This window comes from Podarcis tiliguerta (assembly GCF_965153285.1).
Source record: "Podarcis tiliguerta genome assembly, chromosome: 13".
NCBI lineage: Eukaryota > Metazoa > Chordata > Lepidosauria > Squamata > Lacertidae > Podarcis > Podarcis tiliguerta.
Genome location: NC_139546.1, coordinates 37833144 through 37852646, shown reverse-complemented (window position 1 = coordinate 37852646; position 19503 = coordinate 37833144). Strand labels below are relative to the sequence as shown.

The window sequence follows — 19503 nt, the reverse complement described above, 5'->3', positions numbered from 1 at the left end:
ATTGTGCACGAATACAGGCATATATATGGGAGGAAACTGCGTGAAAGGAATTCCCCAATCAGGGAAGATGCAAAAATCCATAAAACTTGCAGCTGGTCCTTTCTTGCGCATTCTCCTCTCAAATCTGCGTTTTCATTTTAAGGGTTGTTGCGCTGGCCTTATCCCTAGAAAAATAGAAGTTCCAGCAATTTAAGGTGCTTCCAGTTGAGAGGTTTTTTCTGCACAGTTCATGTGAGCTGTCTGGATTTTTACAGGGAGCACGGATGATGACCAGGGCCGGATTTAGGTTTGATGAGGCCCTAAACTACTGAAGGTAATGGGGCCCTTTATATGTCTAGCTGTCCTTTGTCAACAACAAATTGTCGCTGTTTTTTGTGTTGAATACTGTATATGCTATATGGTAACTTATGGACCTAATAGGTATCTAAAGCCATTTGCACATAACAAAATATGTATTTTATCATAGTAATTGTTGAACTAAAATACAATTAATAAGAAAGAGAGTTCATTACTTACATCATAGGAGGCTACACAACACAAAACACTGTTGCTGTATGTAGGTTTTATTTTATTTGTTTTTTCTCTTATATTTTGGATATCTGTACATCCAGATTTTTTTCCTTTAAATTTTTTGCCCCCCCCCCCCCAATAGAGTGGGCCCTAAACTATTGCTTGTTTAGCTTATACGTAAATCCGGCACGGATGATGACGATGATGCACCGATCATCCCATAACAACCCCCTCCCTATTCTGTTTTCTTTTTAACAAATGCTGGAAATAGTATTTTAATGAAAAGACCGTCACTATGTTGCCAGTGGTGCAGATGTTCTGTTGCGTTATTTTCCAATACTTCTAAAAGGCTGCTCATGCGATTGCTGATCCTCTGGATGGAGCTTTGCCTACTTTGGCCCCGATACGATACAGCTGTGCAAGAGAGGTTATTTATACAAGGGAAAAACAAGGGTCCAAAGTGCCAAAAGCAATCATCGTGGTCCTAATCCCACCCCTCATTGTACAGCCTCCCACCCCTCAGGAATTCAGGAAATTTCTCTTGTGCAACCAGTTAGACAAGAGAAAAAGTTGCAGAGAGACATTTTGGAGCCTGGCTAGTCAGGTAAGCAACCAACATTGGCTCTTTTAAACTAGCTACATCTGGGATGCCCACAGAACTTTAGGGGTGGAAGGGGCAATCCTAGAACTGCCTTGTCTGGTCTAGTTACTGTGGCTTAACAGTTGGTTTTTTCTTTATTGGTTCACATTTTGCTGGGTTTGGGGAGAAATGTATTGCTTTAATATGTTGCTTTTTTAAAAGATCCCTTTTAATGCTCTTGGCTTTAAATGCTGGACTCTCACCCCCCCCCTTCTCTCTCTCTCTCTCTCTCTTTCTCTCTCTCTCTCACACACACACCTCTATACTAGCAGCAGGTAAAAGTTAGAATAACCACATCCAGTGCTTTTTTTCTTAAAAAAATGTTTAGGGGTACTCTCATTTTCCTACTCATATTGAAATACTGGCCCTCAATGAGGCCAAATTTAGATTCACAAAATGTTTAGGGGTATGCGTACCCCTGCATCCTCCTGAAAAAAAGCACTGACCACATCCTTCCATTAAAAAATAAGTGAGCCTAATGAGGAAAAGTTGGATTTTAGCCTCTGTTCTGCAGGACTCTTTGCTTAGGCAAAGTTTTTTTTCTCCCCACACCCATCTCACTCTCTCACCCCCACACCCCTGCCCTAGTACACAGTATTTTTTAGAGGTAAACTCATCTGGGACTTTGGGCAAAATGATGCAACTACTCTGAATGCCTCAAGGCTGTTGTCAGTATTTTGCAGAAAGGATTCACACAACAAAATGACTTTAATAATAATAAAGGAAAACCTGGGCTGCTTGAGGTTTGGAAAGTAATGGGGAAATGTGTTGCAAAATGTGGGCTGAATGAACGATTACAGGAAAGAAATGGAAATACCCTGCAAATAACTTTGGGGTGAATGTAAGATGAATGGTCCTTGTCAGAGAACGTCTGCATAGTAAACAAATCAGAACAGATGCTCACAAAAGATTGGCCATAGTTTAACCACTGTGTAAACTTTGTGTACAGATCAGCAGGAGAGCTGGACTGGTTGTTAAATAAGAAAGAAGGCAGGCAGGTGGGGGCTGGCAATGTCCCACTCCCCCTGAAAAACTAGGGCAGGGGTGCCAACTTGAATAAAATATTGTGGGGAGCAGGTAAGCCCTGACCCACATAATCACAAGAAGCAGCATACACACATCACGTGAATGGCAATTCCCATTAACTTTTGGGCAGCTGACCCCCTCAAATATTCTATTGGGGGACCCCTAGGAGTTTGCTGCTATGAACCAGGGTGAGCCTCGCTTCCTTTCCTTTTACTAACAGCATACCATGAGTAAAAAAAACAAGGGGGTGAGTATAACAATCCCAAAAAACAGTTCAATGAGAACTGAATATGCTTGGCAGCCTCAGAATGTTGGGGAACGTTTGCAAGGGTGGGACAGAATGCTGGTTGGGGGGCAGCGCAGAGAATACACTGGCATATCCTGCAAAAGGGTGTTGCTGGCTAGCATCCTGTACAAGAGGACTCTACCCTGAAGGTCCCATTAGCATTTCTTCCTTTTTTCACAATGTTTTTTAATTCAATCCATTATATTACTATACTAACATAAAAAATGAAAAGGGGGGGGGGAATAAACCTTGTCCAGTTTACTGATGTGATATTGTTGTCTCTTCTGGTGTAGAGGGGAAAAATTGGGGCGCAGAAGCTGGAGGTAGCTTATAGGTGAGTCCCACTTCAAATAATCTGAAAAGCACCTATATATAGAAAATGGTCAGCTATCAGACTGCGGCCCCTTTGTCCAAGCAGAGAGATGGTCATTTGCAGTCACCAACAACACAGGGACCCAAACATTATCACATTCCAGATTTTCTGAGTTTTTAGGTAGTCATAGGAAGATAACTGTTATGTACATAACAATAACCAAAGTTAGCATCCTTCTCCTCCCACTAGGAAGAGCTGCCATCAGGCAAAGGGTAGCAATTCCCACCCCTCATTCCTACCCCAAGGTGACACCATTAGTTTATTGGGCTTTGTCTGGTATGCCTTTGCCGATATCTCTATGGTTTCTTCTTCCTAGTCTTCATGGCCTCCCAGCCAAATCTTTCACACCTTCTGCCTGCTGCCCGCTTGCGTCAACTGGCCTGTGACTGGCTGCAGGAAGATGCTCCGGCCTTTGACTACGGTGGCTATGCTGTCGGTGACCGTCAGGAATGTGCCGTGCTCCTCTGCAAGTCCCCAGGAGTCTTAGCAGGCTTCCCTTTCTTTGAGGCCATCTTTGCTGAAGTTGGCTGCTCTGTGGAGTGGCTCCAGTCGGAGGGAGCATGGGCAGAACCAATCAGCCGGGTGGCGGAAGTGCGTGGGCCAGCCAAAGATATCTTGCTGGGCGAACGGGTGGCTCTGAACTGTATCGGGCGGTGCAGTGGTATTGCTACGTCAGCAGCCAAGGCGTGTCAAGCAGCACGGGAATCTGGCTGGCATGGAGAGGTGGCTGGGACGAGGAAGACCACGCCAGGCTTCCGCCTGCCTGAGAAGTATGCTCTCCTGGTGGGAGGGGCTTCTTGCCACCGCTACGACCTGGGGAGCCTCATCATGCTGAAAGACAACCATGTGTGGGCATCAGGCGGCATCACACAGGTGGGTGTTGCTTTGCCAGTCTCTCTCCTTCCCTCCATCACCCTGTGACACATATGGCGGTAGAACAAGGCCACATCTGAACCTTGCATCATAAGAAACGTGGATGGCCCCAAAGACTCATGGGAACTGTGGTTTGCTAAAGGCGCCAAGAGTTATTAGCAAACGATTCCCCTCACTAGGACTGGGCGATATCTGGTTTTCAAGATCGCAATCGAGCACCAGCTAAACATCACGAAATATACCAATATATCACGATGTCTGAAATAAGCAGTTCCAGCCCCTCTGTGGTGAATTCTGGCACCTCTTTGGAGATAGCAGGCAGGGCGGCGGCATCAATGGTGCCATAAGCAGCTGTGGCGTTGGCACTCCCTAAAAAATGCTGCAGAATTTTGGCGCTCAACCACTTGTCCGTCTCAAAAAAGTGGGAGTTCCTGCACCTATTTTTCTAGGGGGGAAAGCACTGGGAATAAGGATGGAGTAGAGGCACTGGCTGGTTCATGGTTTTTCCCCACATTGTGATTTATGCATAGCACACACACACACATCTTAATTCGTGATCTATTTATTGCCAAGTCAAAAAGTATGAAACTGAGAGCATGATATGGACTTCAAACCGGTTTTGGACGATATATCGCCAAGCTCTACCCTTCACAAGGTAACAATTCCCAGAGTGGTTTAACGATCAATCCCTCTTCCTGGGGAACTCTGGGAATTGTAGTCGTGCGAGGGCAGAAGAGGTCTTCTAACAATTCTTCCTAGAATGCTTAAAGTGACAAATGCTGTTTTAAATATACAGTACAGGAGAGGCTAAAGGCTCGCTGTTACGTTAGAAGTGAATAAGTGGGATTCTTCAAATTGTTTTTATTACATTTTGAACTCTACAATAGCCAGGAATAGGGGTTTTTTTAAAAACAACAACAAAAACCCTAAACCTTGCCTTGTCTGCACTGTGCATTAGCTTGCTTCATACCTGTCTTTTAAATGTTACCATCCCACAGGCTATCCGGAGTGCCCGGCATGTCGGAGGCTTTGCCCTGAAGGTAGAAGTTGAGTGCCGTTCGTTGGAAGAGGCTCTTGAGGCCGGAGAATGTGGTGCAGATATTATCATGTTGGATAACTTTGCTCCGCAGGTATACTTGGCTGGGCCAAGATGGGGACAGATGCTGAAGCTGAAATTGCTGTCTGTGTCTTTTTATTGCTTTGTAAATGGCTTGACTTTTGAATTTTTGGAACTACAGTGGTACCTCGGGTTAAGTACTTAATTCGTTCCGGAGGTCCATTCTTAACCTGAAACTGTTCTTAACCTGAAGCACCACTTTAGCTAATGGGGCCTCCTGCTACCGCCGCGCCGCCGGAGCACGATTTCTGTTCTCCTCCTGAGGCAAAGTTCTTAACCTGAAGCACTATTTATGGGTTAGCGGAGTCTGTAACCTGAAGCGTCTGTAACCTGAAGCGTATGTAACCCAAGGTACCACTGTATGAAGTGAAAGCACCACAATCTTTAAAGGTGCTGTCAAACAGCATTGCGTTAATGGCATCCAGTCCCTTCAGGAATTAATCCATTTTGATTTTTACTGCTGTGGTCCCCCATTCCTCATCTGACTCCAGCATGGATTTGTGCCTCCACCTCACTCAGCCTTGGGCAGGCTTTAGTGTTTGTTAAAAAAACCACAACTCTACCACCCCAAGCACTGTGTCCTTTTTGTACTGTGCAGCTAGCCTACAGTACAAAAGTAAAATTGACATTAGTTGCCCTGCTGACTTTTCCCTCTGGCTCCACCCACCAGCTTGTGGCCCTTGAAAGTTGCCTAAGAAGGCAATGTGGCCCTCTGGGTGAGAACTATGCACCGGTTTCAACAGCAACTATCCCTCAAAGCCAATCTGAGAATTAGGCCTCAGTTGTGACACTGAGGGCTTACCCACACCTACCTTTCCTCCACTCTTTCCAGACATGGTACATGCTTTAAACCTCCAAGCACCCTTTCTTTCTGCATTCCCCACGGAAACCCACTCTTTAAAGCTTAATCGGAGCAAACCCGAATTGATGTTTGCTCCAATTGAGCACTAAAGAGCAGGTTTCTGTGGGGAAAGCTGAGGGGCAAAAAAACAAAAAACAAATCCAAGCCACCATTCTCGGACATGGAGCTTGAAACATGCACCTGTGCCTGGGAAAGAGCGAGGCAACGAAGTGTGAATAAGCCCTGAGATTTTTGAGTTGACTCTGCCTCTGTTCCTGATAACCTCCACTCCCCAATTCTTCTCCTACACAGGACCTGCACCCCACAGCCAGTACGGTGAAGGCCTCTTTCCCTCAGGCAACAGTGGAAGCCAGCGGGGGGATCACTGAGGATAACGTGGCCCAGTTTGTGGGGCCCAACGTTGACGTGGTCTCCCTCGGTTGCCTCACCCAGTCAGCAAGAGCTGTGGATTTCTCTCTCAAGATCTGCCGTGATCCAGCCTCCAAGGCGCCACTGCGGAATTTTGTCTTCTGAGTCCTTAGGATGGGAGACCCAGACAAGCGGCCTCGCCAGGTGGCGGGAGGTTTGGTGTTGGTGGGGATGTGGTAGAGGGTGGGTAGCACCAATTGTGTACAGTGGTACCTTGGGTTAAGAACTTAATTTGTTATTGAGGTCTGTTCTTAACCTGAAACTGTTCTTAACCTGAAGCACCACTTTAGCTAATGGGGCCTCCTGCTGCCGCCCCGCTGCCGGAGCACGATTTCTGTTCTCATCCTGAAGCAAAGTTCTTAACCTGAGGTAATATTTCTGGGTTAGAGGAGTCTGTAACCTGAAGCATATGTAACCCGAGGTACCACTGTACAAGGTTTGCCAGGTACAAACCTGCGCCATATCTGCACAAAATTACAGGCACAGGGTGCTTTGTTCCAATGTGTCAAGCACAGTGGCTGCATCTGCTCCTGTAGAAGGATCCCAGGAGGTGATCTCTAGGAGTTCTGCTGTGACACTCCCAAAAAAATTAATGGGTGGTATCTTTTCCTGTTGTGTTTGCTCAGCTCCTGCTGCAGGCCATTTTGGTAAGCTAGCCAAGTAAACACTCATCTTTTTTTAAAGCCAGGGTGTGGAAGCCTGAGGCCTTCCAGGTTAGAACTCCAACTCCCATCACCCCAGATCATTTGCCATACTGGCTGGGGTTGATGGGATTTGGAGTCCGAGAACAGCTGCAGGGCCACAGGTTCCCCAACACCTTCAATCTTTCTGTTCCTTGAATGTCTTCAGGATGCTCCCGCCCCCCCAAGCAGCACCACATCTACTGCAAGAGACCTTCCCCCCCCTCCAAACTCTCTGCCTCTTGAGTCGAAGTAAACGTATCTGAATGACTTTTAGTTGATTTAATCAGTGGATTTAAATTTGTCTATGAGTGAAAGAAATTGCCCTGAAGCAAGAAGCAGACCTTTATTGGCTTAAAATCATTTGTGTGTGGATTCGTGTAGTGTAGCTACGGGTGGACCTCTCCTTCCCCCCACCCTCTTAGCTAGGGAGGAATGCTCAATTTTAAGGCAATGCTGGCCCCCTGCAGTTTTTATACATTAAGAGATGAGGAAATGGCAGTTGTTGTATCTGTTGTATGCCTTCTCTTCCCAAGAGGCCTTGATTCGACTTGACACCTGCACAGCCCCTCCCCAACCAAAAAGCCTCCTTTGAATAGCTGCTGCCTCTTCCCACATTCCATCTTTTAAGATTCTTTCCAGAGACAGGCAGCATGGCTGCACCCAGCCTTCCTTGCTTAGCTTACTCCATAGCCCCAAAGAGCTCTAAGAAACTCAAAAGCTTCCTCTTTGCTTTGTGACATGTTGCTTGACCTAATAATGGTAACCCCCTGCCCCCCGGTATGGATTCTAGAAAGTATTAAAAAAAATACTGGGCAGTATTCAGCTGAGTGTTGCTCATAATAGACAGCCTCTGAAATTTACAAACCAGAGGCAGCAATCTTCATCACATTTACCCAGGAATTGGCCCCACTAAATTCAATAGGACTTACTTCTGAGTAGACCGGGTTAGGATTACACTGTTAAGCTATGTTCATTAAGTCCTGTGGATCTGCTATGAGTAAAATGTCATTGAATACCACCCATTATATTTATATCTGCTGCTCAATTAATTAAGTGGATTTTATTGATTGAGGCCTAATCTGTTATTTTTCATCAAACTTGTTATATAATGTCCACCACTCCTGTTTTTATATTGTGATGGCCTATGGTGAAATGCAATAAATATGGAACACATACATAATAATTAACTTTTTTTAGTGTGTTAATCTAATGAACTGACTAAACCCAGCATCCCTAACATGAGCAGAAATATAAATTGGTTTTTTAAAAAAAGAAGATGTACCCACTGCATGAATCCATTCCAGGAGTATTTGAATTTCAAACTGAGAGAAGTCAAAGAGACTGTAACAACAGGGGCGTTAGAAACAGAGGTGTCCTCATCTTTATTAAGACATTTTACGGAGGAAGGTCCCGGTTAGGTTAAGACAAGTTGAAGTGGGCACGGCTTTGGCTTTGGGGGGTATAGTTTTCCTCCCCAGATAATAATACTAATAAATAACAGGTATGGTGTGTGTATTGCTGGGTTACAAAAGTGTGTGGATCATCTGGGACCAGTGTAAGGTAAACTCCCCGGCCTGGGGGTGTTTGGGTGGATTCCCCCACAAAGCAAGGGTGGGAAAACCAGGGCTTATTCCCCTTCCTTGTCCTCTCCGTGTGTGATGACGTAGCAAATGTTCTTGTAGTCAACGTTGCCAGCTACATCTGGAGGGAAGGCGTGCCACATGTTCTTGATCTGAAAGAGGCAGAGAGGCCAAAATGAGAAGTTGCCCGATTCCTGATTCGGTTTCCCTTCCCAGGAAGCTAAAAAAATGTATACTCCCAAGTCAGTAAATGCACTGGTGTTATTTTCATTACAGATGTCTGAAAGGTTGGAGGGGGAGGGTGGGCATTCAGAAGCAGAGAAGCTGCTTGATGTCAATAACAATGTTTTCCGCAGAACTGCAATGGCTGCTTCCATTTTCCCTCTGCCAACCTCACCACCTCACTCTCAACTTAGTTCTGTCCTGCAATGGAATTGTAGCATTTAAACCATTGAATCACAGCACAGGCACACCGTTCTGTCCTAGGAGAGCCAGCATTTAACATTCCATTGGCTGAGTATTTCCTTTCCTATCCAGATGAACATGAAGGCTACGACCCTAAATCCAGAAAGGACAGATAAACAGGAGTCAAGGGCAAGTCTATATAAAAGCTGCACTTTCTGGCTAGGTGGTGTGTGGATGTGGACTGTGAGATTATTTTGCAGTGACAGGAAAACTCACTGCAAATTCTCAGAAGCCTTTCATGATGCCTTGCTGTATTAAGCATTAGCTTGGCAGATGAGTGGAGTATGCAGAAGTGTACCCTTTCGTGTTTGGGGGAAAAGAGTAGCTCACAGGTGAAGAAAAATGGGTATGAAGAGGACAAGGGGGGAGCATAAAGGTGAGAAAAAGGACTGGATGTTCTGCATGATGCAGGAAAGTTCTCTTACCTCTTCTGGGGTGAACCGGTCGCACTGAGTGGTCAGGAGTTCTTCCAAGCTACAAACAAGCAAAGAGAGTAAGATGTTTGAGAGGGATCCCCAGGTCACTGTGAGTCCTTTTTCAGGTGGTCTTCAAAGCGCTCCAGCCTCTTATTATGGAGAAGATCTGCTCCCCAGTCCCCTCCCAGTTTGACATAAGCTGAAAGCCCTCCCTGGTGGAAATATTTTTGCTTGGAAGAATGCTTTGTTCCACACACACACATGTACATAGGCAAAAGGCAACTGTTTCATAGGCAACAGAACCCTACATTTGAATTCCATCATTGGAAGAACTTTAACCCTACAACGGCATGCATTTAAAATTGCTACAACTCTTCTCAGGGCGCTGTCATTTTATGAAAAAGGCCATGAAGCACTAAGAAAAATCTCAAAGTCATCAGCAACGGTGGTTTGGTGAGGGTTCTGAATCCTCACAGCCCCTACAGCTGCCAGAATGTTTTCTGAAAGGAAGGCATGACAATTAAACTAGTGTAGAATGAATCATATAAGTTTGTAGGATAGACAGCCAACATATCATCATCATCTGAGATGCAGCAGGATGGTTCAGACCTAACAGCCTATACATGATGTCAGGTCCAAGTCCCAAGAGCGCACACTTCTTCCTCTCCAACCACAACTTGCTTTCAAATCTGAACAGACAAACTATGGTTTGCATTTGCCTTCTAAACCACAATTGGAAATCTCCTTCAGAATGTGGTTCCTAATTTGTTTGGAGAGCAAACACAAAACTTAAGCAAACTGCGGTTTGTTTGATCAGGTGAGTTGGGAAGGAAATGTGAGTGTGTTGGGGAGCCCATGAACCCAGTGACAGCCAAGCAATGGTTTGGGGTCACATGTTAACCAGCGCAGCACATCTAAGGAAAGTGATTTGCGGGGCAGATACTCACAACTGCTTCTTGACAGTGCCCTTGCCCTCAGGGTCCAGGATTTTGAAGGCGCCAATGATTACGTCCTCGGGATCAGCACCTGGTGAGAGAAGAGGAGCGACAGTGAGATCTTGACATCAAGCAGAGAAGAAGGAGAGATAGAACAGGGAAATAACTTACCCTTCAGCTTCTCACCAAACATGGTGAGGAAGACAGTGAAGTTGATGGGGCCGCTGGCCTCCTTGATCATGGCATCCAGCTCCTCATTCTTCACGTTCAGGCGCCCTGCAGAGATGGGAAGGGCAGGATTATCAGCTGGGGTGGCTTTTGAGAGTTCCTTCAACAGCCAAGCTTTGCTTTCCTTCCTGCCCACCCTGCCACGCTCTTGCGAGACTCCCTTTTCTCTTACCCATAGCAGCGAATGTATCTCTCAGGTCTTCCTTGTCAATGATGCCATCTCTGTTCTGGTCAATGACAGTGAAGGCCTAGAAAGTGAGAGAGAAGCAAACATTGTGGGATTGCAGGCAATTCACCTCCAGCATTCCACCCTACCTCACGACAAAAATGAATGTAGGATTTGTAGGGTAACTCTCCTTTGTAACAACTGTTGGATCTCGAATCTGTCCGCTCTCAAAAGGATTTCTAGAATGCGCGAACACACAGATCTGCACTGAAATTTCCAGTTCCAAAACTATATATAATACATACATGTAACTCAGCTTTAATTTAAATGGTGAGATATTACTGGTCCTCTAAATACCTGTTTGCACATGCATGTTCAGCGCTTGATTCCTGCTACCTCAACTGATAGTTCTGCAGTTCTGAATAAAACACTACAGTTCAACCACCAGAGAAGAAAATGTCATACCACCTCAGAACCTGAAACACAAAATTTTTCAGGGAGTCCTAACATCCACTGCGAGTGACCATGTCACAAGACATGAACTTGTTTGTGTGACTGGGTTATAAGTTCATCAGTGGATGTGAGTGCAGTAGTTTTTACTGGAAACACAGATTGCTTTGTTGCTACACGATACCTATCCATTAGCAAGAGGGAGATGGCACACGCTCATGCCTGTGTTGACAGTACACATTTCAAGACCTTGGTTTCATCATGTAAATGTCCATGGCAAGGTAAACATACACCAGCCTTGAATGAACATCCTTTGAAGGTTAATTTTGACTTCTGGAAAGAATATTAAAAGGAGCATTCTGACTTATGATTTCTGCTTGAATCCAAAGTTGTGGCAATGGGATAAACAAGACCCTCTTGGAGTGTCAATGCTGTGAACCTCTCCATTGTAGGCTCAGGTTGTATATATGTGTAAATAAACCATAAATCCTAAAGACACCACCATCTCCATTGTGTCGCATTTCCAAAAGGAACACTGAACCCTGGGTGAGCTGCCTGGAACCCCTGGAATCTCACACTGCTCCGAGATTGGGGTGGCGTCTAACAAAAGGTTGGCTGTGGCTGATGGGAGTTGTACACCATAGCCTAGGGAGGGCACAAGGCTGCTGGCCAAGAGAACAGAATATGTTTGTGGCTTCTAACTATCGAAAAAGCTGCTGCAACACAAGGGAGAATCAAATCCAGTCTTTATTGTTACAATCAATGGCCAGCATTGTTCAAAGAAGAATGAAACATTAACCTGGGGTCATCAAGCATTGGGCTAAAACAGTACTTATAGCCGCCCACTATATAATTTACTCAAGGAGGTTGCCAGACGTCTTATCTCTGGAATTTTAATGAGCTCACAGGACAGTTAAAGTTAAAGGAGTTCCAGAAAATGTGACCCCAGGTTGGACCCCAAATCCCTTCACCCTCTTCCAGTCGTCTTCTATTGATGCTTATATCTAGCAATGCATTGTGGGATTGGAGAAAGACCAGCTTCCAGCACAGCACGGTCCCTGTTGGGCCTCTCCTCCCCCTCCCCACTTCTCTGCAGCTGTGCCCTAGAGACACCTGTCACTTGATACCCCTCCGAGTCTCTACCAGGAATGGGAACAATCTTCTTCTGTCTCATATTAAACCCAGGGCCCCTCCCTAAGGGGACAGATGGAACATTCCAGAGGAGCTGTTGATGAGATCTCCGGAGGATAGCGGGGAGGGGAGGGGAGCTCACTCCTTCCTTGGCTCAGTCACTATTATCCTTTGGGGCTGCGTGGCGTGTCTCTTTCCCGTAAAAAAACATGGAACAACTCCCACGCCACCCGAGCTACAGTGAATGCAGAATGGAGAGGCAGAGGAGCTCCCAACACTCTCTTCACTTTAAAGGCAATAATTACAATTGTGTGGTGGTAGTAATTGCTTCATCTTAGCACCTCAGCTTTGTCACTTGAGTGCTGGGGGTGAACAATCTTTTTGTATAAAAGCTGAACACGCAGTCCTCCAAAATGGTACTCACTGAGGGCAGAAACCCTTAGCTACTCTTGGGCAGGTGTGGAGAGAGACAACGTAGCTGCCACTGCCAAGGGACAATGGAACCCAAAAAATACACCATAGCATAGGGCTGGATATATAATTTTCCCTTATAGCAAGTCAGGCCATTGAGCCACCTTAGCCAAGAGTTGCTGTTCCAACTGGAGGTGTTTCCAGACAACCTGTTTATTGAGCATTCAGCCCGATTTGTTTACAGGGAGATTAGACAAAGCCGGCTATTCAAGAAGCATTCGTTCTGAATTGTTTGCGGGGAAGTTAGAGGACGTTGAGCCGAAGCAAATGTCACCTCATACTTTCCAGTCCAGTCTACCATCACAGTCACAGGGTTGTTTTGAGGATAAACTGGGAGATGGAGGAGGGTTGGGGAACATCCATTATCGCTACCCCAAGCTGCTTAGAGGGAGGTGGTCTAGAAAGGTCATTGACAATAAATTGCCCGGCGGCCAAGGATCTGTTCTTTTCACCAAATGTATTGATTGAAAGTGGGTTGTCATCAAAAAAGTAAAAAAGCTGAAAATGCTCATTGACCAGGACGGAGGAAAGAGAAAGGAACAAGACTGATGGAACTCTCCCCAGATAGCTGGAATGGTAATTATTTTCCTGTTGTTCATTTGATTTCTTTTCTCCAAATGTGAGATCTAAATGAAGGGTTTTCAGCCTTTGCAACACCGGCCCAATTTTTGCTTTCGTTGAGTCTGGAGCCCCACAGCTCCTCTTTCAGGCCAGTCACCCAGAATCCATCTCCAAAGATTTCCTTGTAAGGAGCTGCCGCCTGCTCCTCTGTCCAAGCGCAGATGTCACCTACCTTCTTGGTCCTCCCTCACCCAAAATAGACACTGCTGCGTCTCAAGGGTCTCAGAAAGGAAACACCGCCATTCTTGGGGGTGGGGTGTCGAGGGGCAGCAGCGATGGCTGCGAAAGGGCAAGGGAGATCCTCTTCAAAATGGAGGGGAAGAATCTCATGCATGAGGGAGGGTGAGCTTCACATGGAAAGCTCTCGCCACCACCACCACCACACCAGCTTCCCAAGTGGAATGAACCTGGCTGGCTGCTAGGAGACAGAGGGCTACTTAAATGGTGTGTAGAGGGAGAGGAAGGGGATAGATCCACCTCAAAAAGGGATGTGTTGAACACCTTCCTAGGCTGCAACCCTGCACATGCTTACTTGCTCGCTGTGCAAAGTGGGGCTTCCTTCTGAATAAACATGCCTAGGGTTTTACTGCACAACTAACTAGGTGGTGTTTGACAGTTTCAGCTCCTCTGAGGTTCTGTATCCTACAGACACCAAGGAACTTGCTTAGGATAACTTGGCCAAATTATAGCACCCACGGATTCCTTCTCCCGTTCTCTCTCCTTTAGGAAACCCTCTAGAACTTGTAGATGTCCGCCATTCTCAACATCTGATGAATCCTGAACAGTGAAAGGGCTAAAGTGAAGCTTGAGAAGGGAAATTAGTGAGGTCTGGGCCTCCATGTGTGAAACTGGGTGGACAGAAGCTGCTCCATCTTAAAAGGTTTAATTCTATCCAATCAATCCACCACAGATGTGTTATTTTTAAATAATCCACAGATGAAAATTCCGGACTCTGTAGATTTCTTACGGTCAGAACATCCTTCCGCATAGCTTACTTAGGTTCTTTTCCCAATCGGGTGGTCCTCAAAATTAAATTTCTATCCTGTTCCAAGGAGGTGATCTATAGATTTGAGTCTGTTATTATGAGGATTATTAATAACTTCTGTATCCCTCTGATTTCTGGATGAGACTTACATGCCTACAATAAAGCAGCTTCTCTCCAAACACTGAGTCTGTAATCCCACTTTACCTTGGAGTTCAGTCCCATTAAACTCTATAGGACTTACTTCTGAGTAGATATATATAGGATTACACCGTAGCTGCGTACACACCATACATTTAAAGCAACTTTAAAGCATGCCCCACCCAATGAATCCTGGGAACTGTAGTCACCTTCTAGTACCTTGAAAAAAAACCATCCTTTCTGTCAATGACTTTCTCAAACGTCTTCAATGAATAGTTCCAGGTAAGCTTTAAGAGCACCATACATTACATTTCCCAGCAAGTTGCACATTTCCCATTTTCTCCTCGCCCATCTCTTCTTGGTTTCTTACCTCTTTGAACTCCTGGATTTGTGTTTGGTCAAACATGGAGAATACATTGGAGCTTCCTCCTTCGGCTGCTGCCCTTCTCTTTGCCTTCTTGGGTGCCTGTAATGGGTTAAAATGGGAAATCAGACCACTATGTACATTACCACCCAAAATGCTTATTAGTGATGGGGGACAGGGGCAGCACTTTCCAGGTTTCTAGAGTGTGAAATGTTGTGAGCTTGCTGAACATAGTTAAGGGTGGGGGGAGGGAAATGAAATAATTTATACATTTCTGTCCCGGGTAGGAGGGAAATGTCTGGAAGCAGTTTCTGCTCATTTTTAAATAATTGTTTTATTGGGGTGGGGGTGGGGGGGTTAAGTTATTTTTTCAGATTCAAAACAGGATGCTACCAAACTTTCCACAGACATGGGGAGCAGGATGAAGGTTTGGGAGATTCCAAAATGCTTGGTGATGGTAGCAAAGGTTTTAAAAACTGAGAGGAAAATGAGATCCTTTGACGAACAAACTCAGAACTTTAGTTAGTGTTCAGAAATGGCAGGAACAACAAATGCTGCGTCAAGGAGCTGTGATATATCATATTCGAGGTATTTCCTCAAAATCTTCAACGTATTAGTCTGAGATGCGTTTGTGAGCGTGAGTGCCAGAGAGATGTGTTCAGCAAACGTAAACTAGCCTTGTGTGTCTTGCAGAAATTGCCTACATATTCTAGCTTCCAAAAATGCTTTTTATAGGCTTTGACGACTAAATAAATGAACGCTGATGAGGTTCTGGAAGTTTCACAGATGCAGGAGAAACCGCAAAGGCCCCAGTGAAAGAGGGTTCCAGTTATTGGAATTTATCAAAGTTCACAAACTAGGCCTGCTCCTTGGAGACTGGCTTGGAGGATGAGGTTAAATGGAGCTCTAAGGAGTGTTGGGAAGGCGTACACAATTCCTTCTGAACCCTCCTGCAATATATTGGTCTGGCTGATTGGATATGAACAGGGTGCACTTTGGCCTCATAAGAGATAGAAGGCAGCAAAGGAGTTTGAGCAATAGCTGAGCTGGGTGGCAGGGTTGAGGTTTACCTAGGTAAGTGTATATGTCAAAGGATTCGGGAAATCTCTCTAACATACCACAGAAGATGGAGCTGACACACACACACACACACACACACTGACAATTAAGTTGTATCTCTTCGACTGCCACCCTATATACAATTACTTGGGTGTAAGCCCCACTGAAATCACTGGGGCTTACTTCTGAGCAGTCATACATAGGATTTCCCAGAGAGTACCAATAGATACACCATTGATGGATTGAACAGCCAATGGGTTATTTTTGCCTGCAATGTGTGTGAGAGGTTGCTTGCCTCGCTTGCCTGAGCAATCTGGAGTGACTGCTTCCTAAGCAGGTTTTGCAGTACACTGGCTCTCTTGCGCTAGTGGCAGCCTGTGACTTGGATCTCAAAATATGAGGGGGGGGGGCGTGTGTATTGGTGAAGTGACAAACCACACAAGAGACTCTGAGGGCAAAAAGAAGAAAAAGCATACTCCTTGTGCTGCTTTGTTCCAAAAACAAAATTGTTCCACGGTATCCCTTGATTCCAGCTCATTGCTTTGGATTTTGTGGCGCCGCCAGGAATATGACTCCTGAAGCTTTTGTCTGCTCAGCAACCGCTCAGCTGCCCTTTACTCTCTCTCTCTCTCTCAATTCAATATGGGGTCCAACTAATTCCCAGCTGAGTAAACTGTTCTACTGCATTATTCAACAAAAAAAGAGCATGATATGGCTATTCAGGGCCTGAAAGGATTCTCTGGTGAATTTTAAGGTGCATAGCTCAGCAAAGGAAATAGGATCTTAAGGAAGGCTAGCTAGAAAGCAAGGAAGGATGTGAAATAATCCGATTTAACATGACATTCTGCATGCGGTTTAGGCTTCATCTTTCCTTTCCCCTCGTCAAAAGCTGTTCTTCCCAGCTGCTATCTGGCATCCCACCTCCTTCAACTACCCCCAATCTCTCCTCACTTGCTCCGAGGTATTCCCTGAGCACACACATCTCTTCTGCGCAGACAATAAAATGTTTAAGTGGAAAGAAACTGAAACGGAGAGATGAGACAGAGATAGAGAGTAGTGGAGAAACTGATGAAAGGAGAAATAAGAGAAAGTCCTGCACTGCACTGTTTTGGCAATGAAATAAAATTTTAGAAAATTGTTAAGGGGATTCCTCTGTCCCCCCCCCCTCCAACACCCAACCTCTTGGGTGTTCAGTTATGTATTTCATCTACATAACCTGAATGGTCTCCTAGTCTTCCCCTCCTATTTGAAAGAAAAGAGCTGCAGATTGATCAACCAACGTTCCGTTTTCTTTCCACTTTGTACATTTCCACTAGATTGAACCAGGGCACCTGCACCCCACTTACCATTTTGGTTTCTCAGCGGACAGGCAGGTGGGCAAACAGCAGCTGTGGGTGCGGTGGGGATGTCCCAAGGGCCAGAAGGATGAGCAGCCTAGACACAGGCTGCAAATTCCCCTGGGGTTATATAGACTCCCCTGGCGGGAGGCGGGGCAGCTAACTATAGCCACATCTTCAAGTTTGGCTCCAGGGCTGGGGGTGGGGGGTAACCAAAGTCCAGAAATAGACTCCAGAGGAACGCAAACGGGCCAACTCCTTTCTTGGAGAAGGGAAAAAGCATACTGGGTTTTTGACAGTTCCTGCCCCAGAAATCTTGCTATCACAGGGGTTCATGGTAGTACCCCACCTTCTCCCAGAGTAGGTCCTGCGTCTACCCAGTTTGGTGTCAGGGTGAACCTCTGGCTCTGGCTTAGGGCTCCACTGATCTTTTGCCAGGACTCAAAAGCTTCAACTGGGGCTATTTGTGACTTGCATCATCAATTTGCATTATAAGGTATGAAAGGGCAGGTCGCCGCCACGAGGTGTTTACAATCTAAAGTGTGACTCGGGGGAGACAACCGAGGAAATGGAGAGAAGGGGATTGTGGGGGAAGACAAAGAAGAGAACTGTGCATTTATTTCACCTGCACACGGTACATCGGTATAGTTAAGGTGAAGTTATGCATGCCAAAGCCTTTCCAGGAAATGTGTTTGGTTTTTTAATTCCTTGTATGGAATTCAGGGATCGGGGGCTAACTATTTTGTCAGACTTGATACACGAGGATAGCCAATGTGGTACCCTCCAGATATTGTTGGACTTCAACTCCCATAATCCCTAGTCACTGGAAATTGTAGTTAAAACATCTGGAAGGCACCACACTGGACGGCACTCACAGTAAGATTTGCACTATCCCATGGGCCTTGAGCTTGGCAGCTATTCTTAACAGCTCAGCCCCACTCCCGAGCCCCGGAGGTTCTCTGTGGGACCTCCGCTGCCTGGCCTCCATCATGGGCTGAGAAAATTTCAGCTCCTCACTCCCATTTCCTTGCCTCAGAGGTCCTCAATATCCGCCTTCTTCCCTTCGGCCCTCTCCCTACCCTTCCTCCCAGCCAAGGGTATCCAATGTCCCTGAGAAAATTTCCTTTTTGGGATTGTGGGACCCAGCTGTTGCTTGCAAGGCACCCAGGCTGGAGTAGAGGCTCCTAAAGATAGCAATCTTGAGCTTCCTCCCCGCTCCACTGCGGACAAAGCTACGGGAGGCCCTGTCCATTCATCCCCCTACTTCACCCACTTATTCCTAGTTATTTCCCCTCAAAAGAGCCCCAGTTATAGACCCATGTGCTGTAAGGGAAGAGAGAGGGAGAATGTGAGAGAAGGAAAATGGAGGGTGAAAGCCATGAGTACCTGCAACTCTTCAAAGATCAGCTTGATTGCTAGAACAGGGACTGGGAACTAGAGATCCCAAGGGCGAAATGCAGACCTTGGGTACCACAGCTGCACATTTAGAGGCAAGGGGTGTGTGAAGAGGGTGCTGTAACCACAGAAACAACTTGGATACAGCTTTTTTTTTTTTAGGAGGGGGATCCCTTCCTTAGCAGCCCCCCTGTCAACAAATTGGTGACCATGGAGACCTTCTGATTTAAAAGTGGACAGAATAATTGACCAGATTTCCAACATCAGTAGGGACATAGGCCCATGTAATGTTACCTTCCCACCTCTCACTGCAAACTTGCAAAACACAGCATGAAGTAAGAAAAAGGAACAACAGCAAAGTGATGGAATACAGTGATAGAGCACTAGTATCTTCCCAATTCCTGAGAAAGTTGCACGTGGATGAGAAAGACAGAGGGCCTCTCCAGATGTCTTTTTAAAAGTTGTAAATTCATGATTATTTGAGCTCTCAATGGTAATGGGGAGGTTCTGCATGATCCCACTTTCAATACTATTTATGCCTGCAAAAGTTTTGGGGGCGGACATGCTGCTTTCTTTCCAATCAGTGAGTGTCCTGTAGACCTCTGACGAAAAGGGTAACTTTTCATACCACAAATATTCCAGGGTGGATGGAAGGTTGCTTGCCCCACTTTTTTGAACTGCAGCACAAGAAAGCCCTCCCAGATGGCAATAATGAGGTCTCTTTCAGGAAGCATTGCAAAACTAATGCAGTGGAATAGTGTGCAGACTGTCTAGCAGATTGGGGTATGAATTTGCCACTCTCTTTCGGGACCTTTCCAGACTGGTGGTTTGTTTTTCGCATTCCGAAACATGTCATGTAAACTCATCGCTAACACACTATTATTGCGTCAATGAGGTGTTTCAGAATGCAACAGACAGGCAGCCTGGAAGGGTCCTGAAAGAGAGAGTGGTAAATGGAGGTGGCGCAAGGGGAGAGACATAAAA

At 45.7% G+C, this 19503-nt stretch overlaps 2 protein-coding genes across 4 annotated transcripts; one reads left to right on the top strand and one right to left on the bottom strand.

Annotated features, from left to right (window-relative positions):
• Nucleotides 1-763: 763 nt before the first annotated feature.
• QPRT (quinolinate phosphoribosyltransferase) lies at nucleotides 764-7961 on the top strand. Of its 3 annotated transcripts, none has more exons than XM_083409339.1 (5): nucleotides 764-1114; nucleotides 2758-2796; nucleotides 3152-3708; nucleotides 4707-4748; nucleotides 5979-7961. In XM_083409339.1, the coding sequence occupies exons 3-5, from the start codon at nucleotides 3157-3159 to the stop codon at nucleotides 6198-6200; spliced, it is 816 nt and encodes a 271-aa protein (XP_083265465.1). In that variant the 5' UTR covers nucleotides 764-1114; nucleotides 2758-2796; nucleotides 3152-3156; the 3' UTR covers nucleotides 6201-7961. The 3 variants fall into 3 exon arrangements, with proteins under 3 accessions (XP_083265465.1, XP_083265463.1, XP_083265464.1); XM_083409337.1 differs by having other exon boundaries at nucleotides 771-1114; nucleotides 4707-4838; XM_083409338.1 differs by lacking the exon at nucleotides 2758-2796 and having other exon boundaries at nucleotides 771-1114; nucleotides 4707-4838.
• Nucleotides 7962-8132: 171 nt separating this feature from the next.
• MYL11 (myosin light chain 11) lies at nucleotides 8133-17289 on the bottom strand. The gene is made up of 7 exons (XM_083409343.1): nucleotides 17134-17289; nucleotides 14735-14830; nucleotides 10575-10650; nucleotides 10346-10450; nucleotides 10187-10265; nucleotides 9249-9297; nucleotides 8133-8510 (listed from the first exon to the last, which is right to left on the bottom strand). Exons 1-7 carry the CDS (start codon nucleotides 17134-17136, stop codon nucleotides 8406-8408), a joined length of 513 nt encoding a protein of 170 aa, XP_083265469.1. The 5' UTR covers nucleotides 17137-17289; the 3' UTR covers nucleotides 8133-8405.
• Between the last annotated feature and the right edge of the window lie 2214 nt (nucleotides 17290-19503).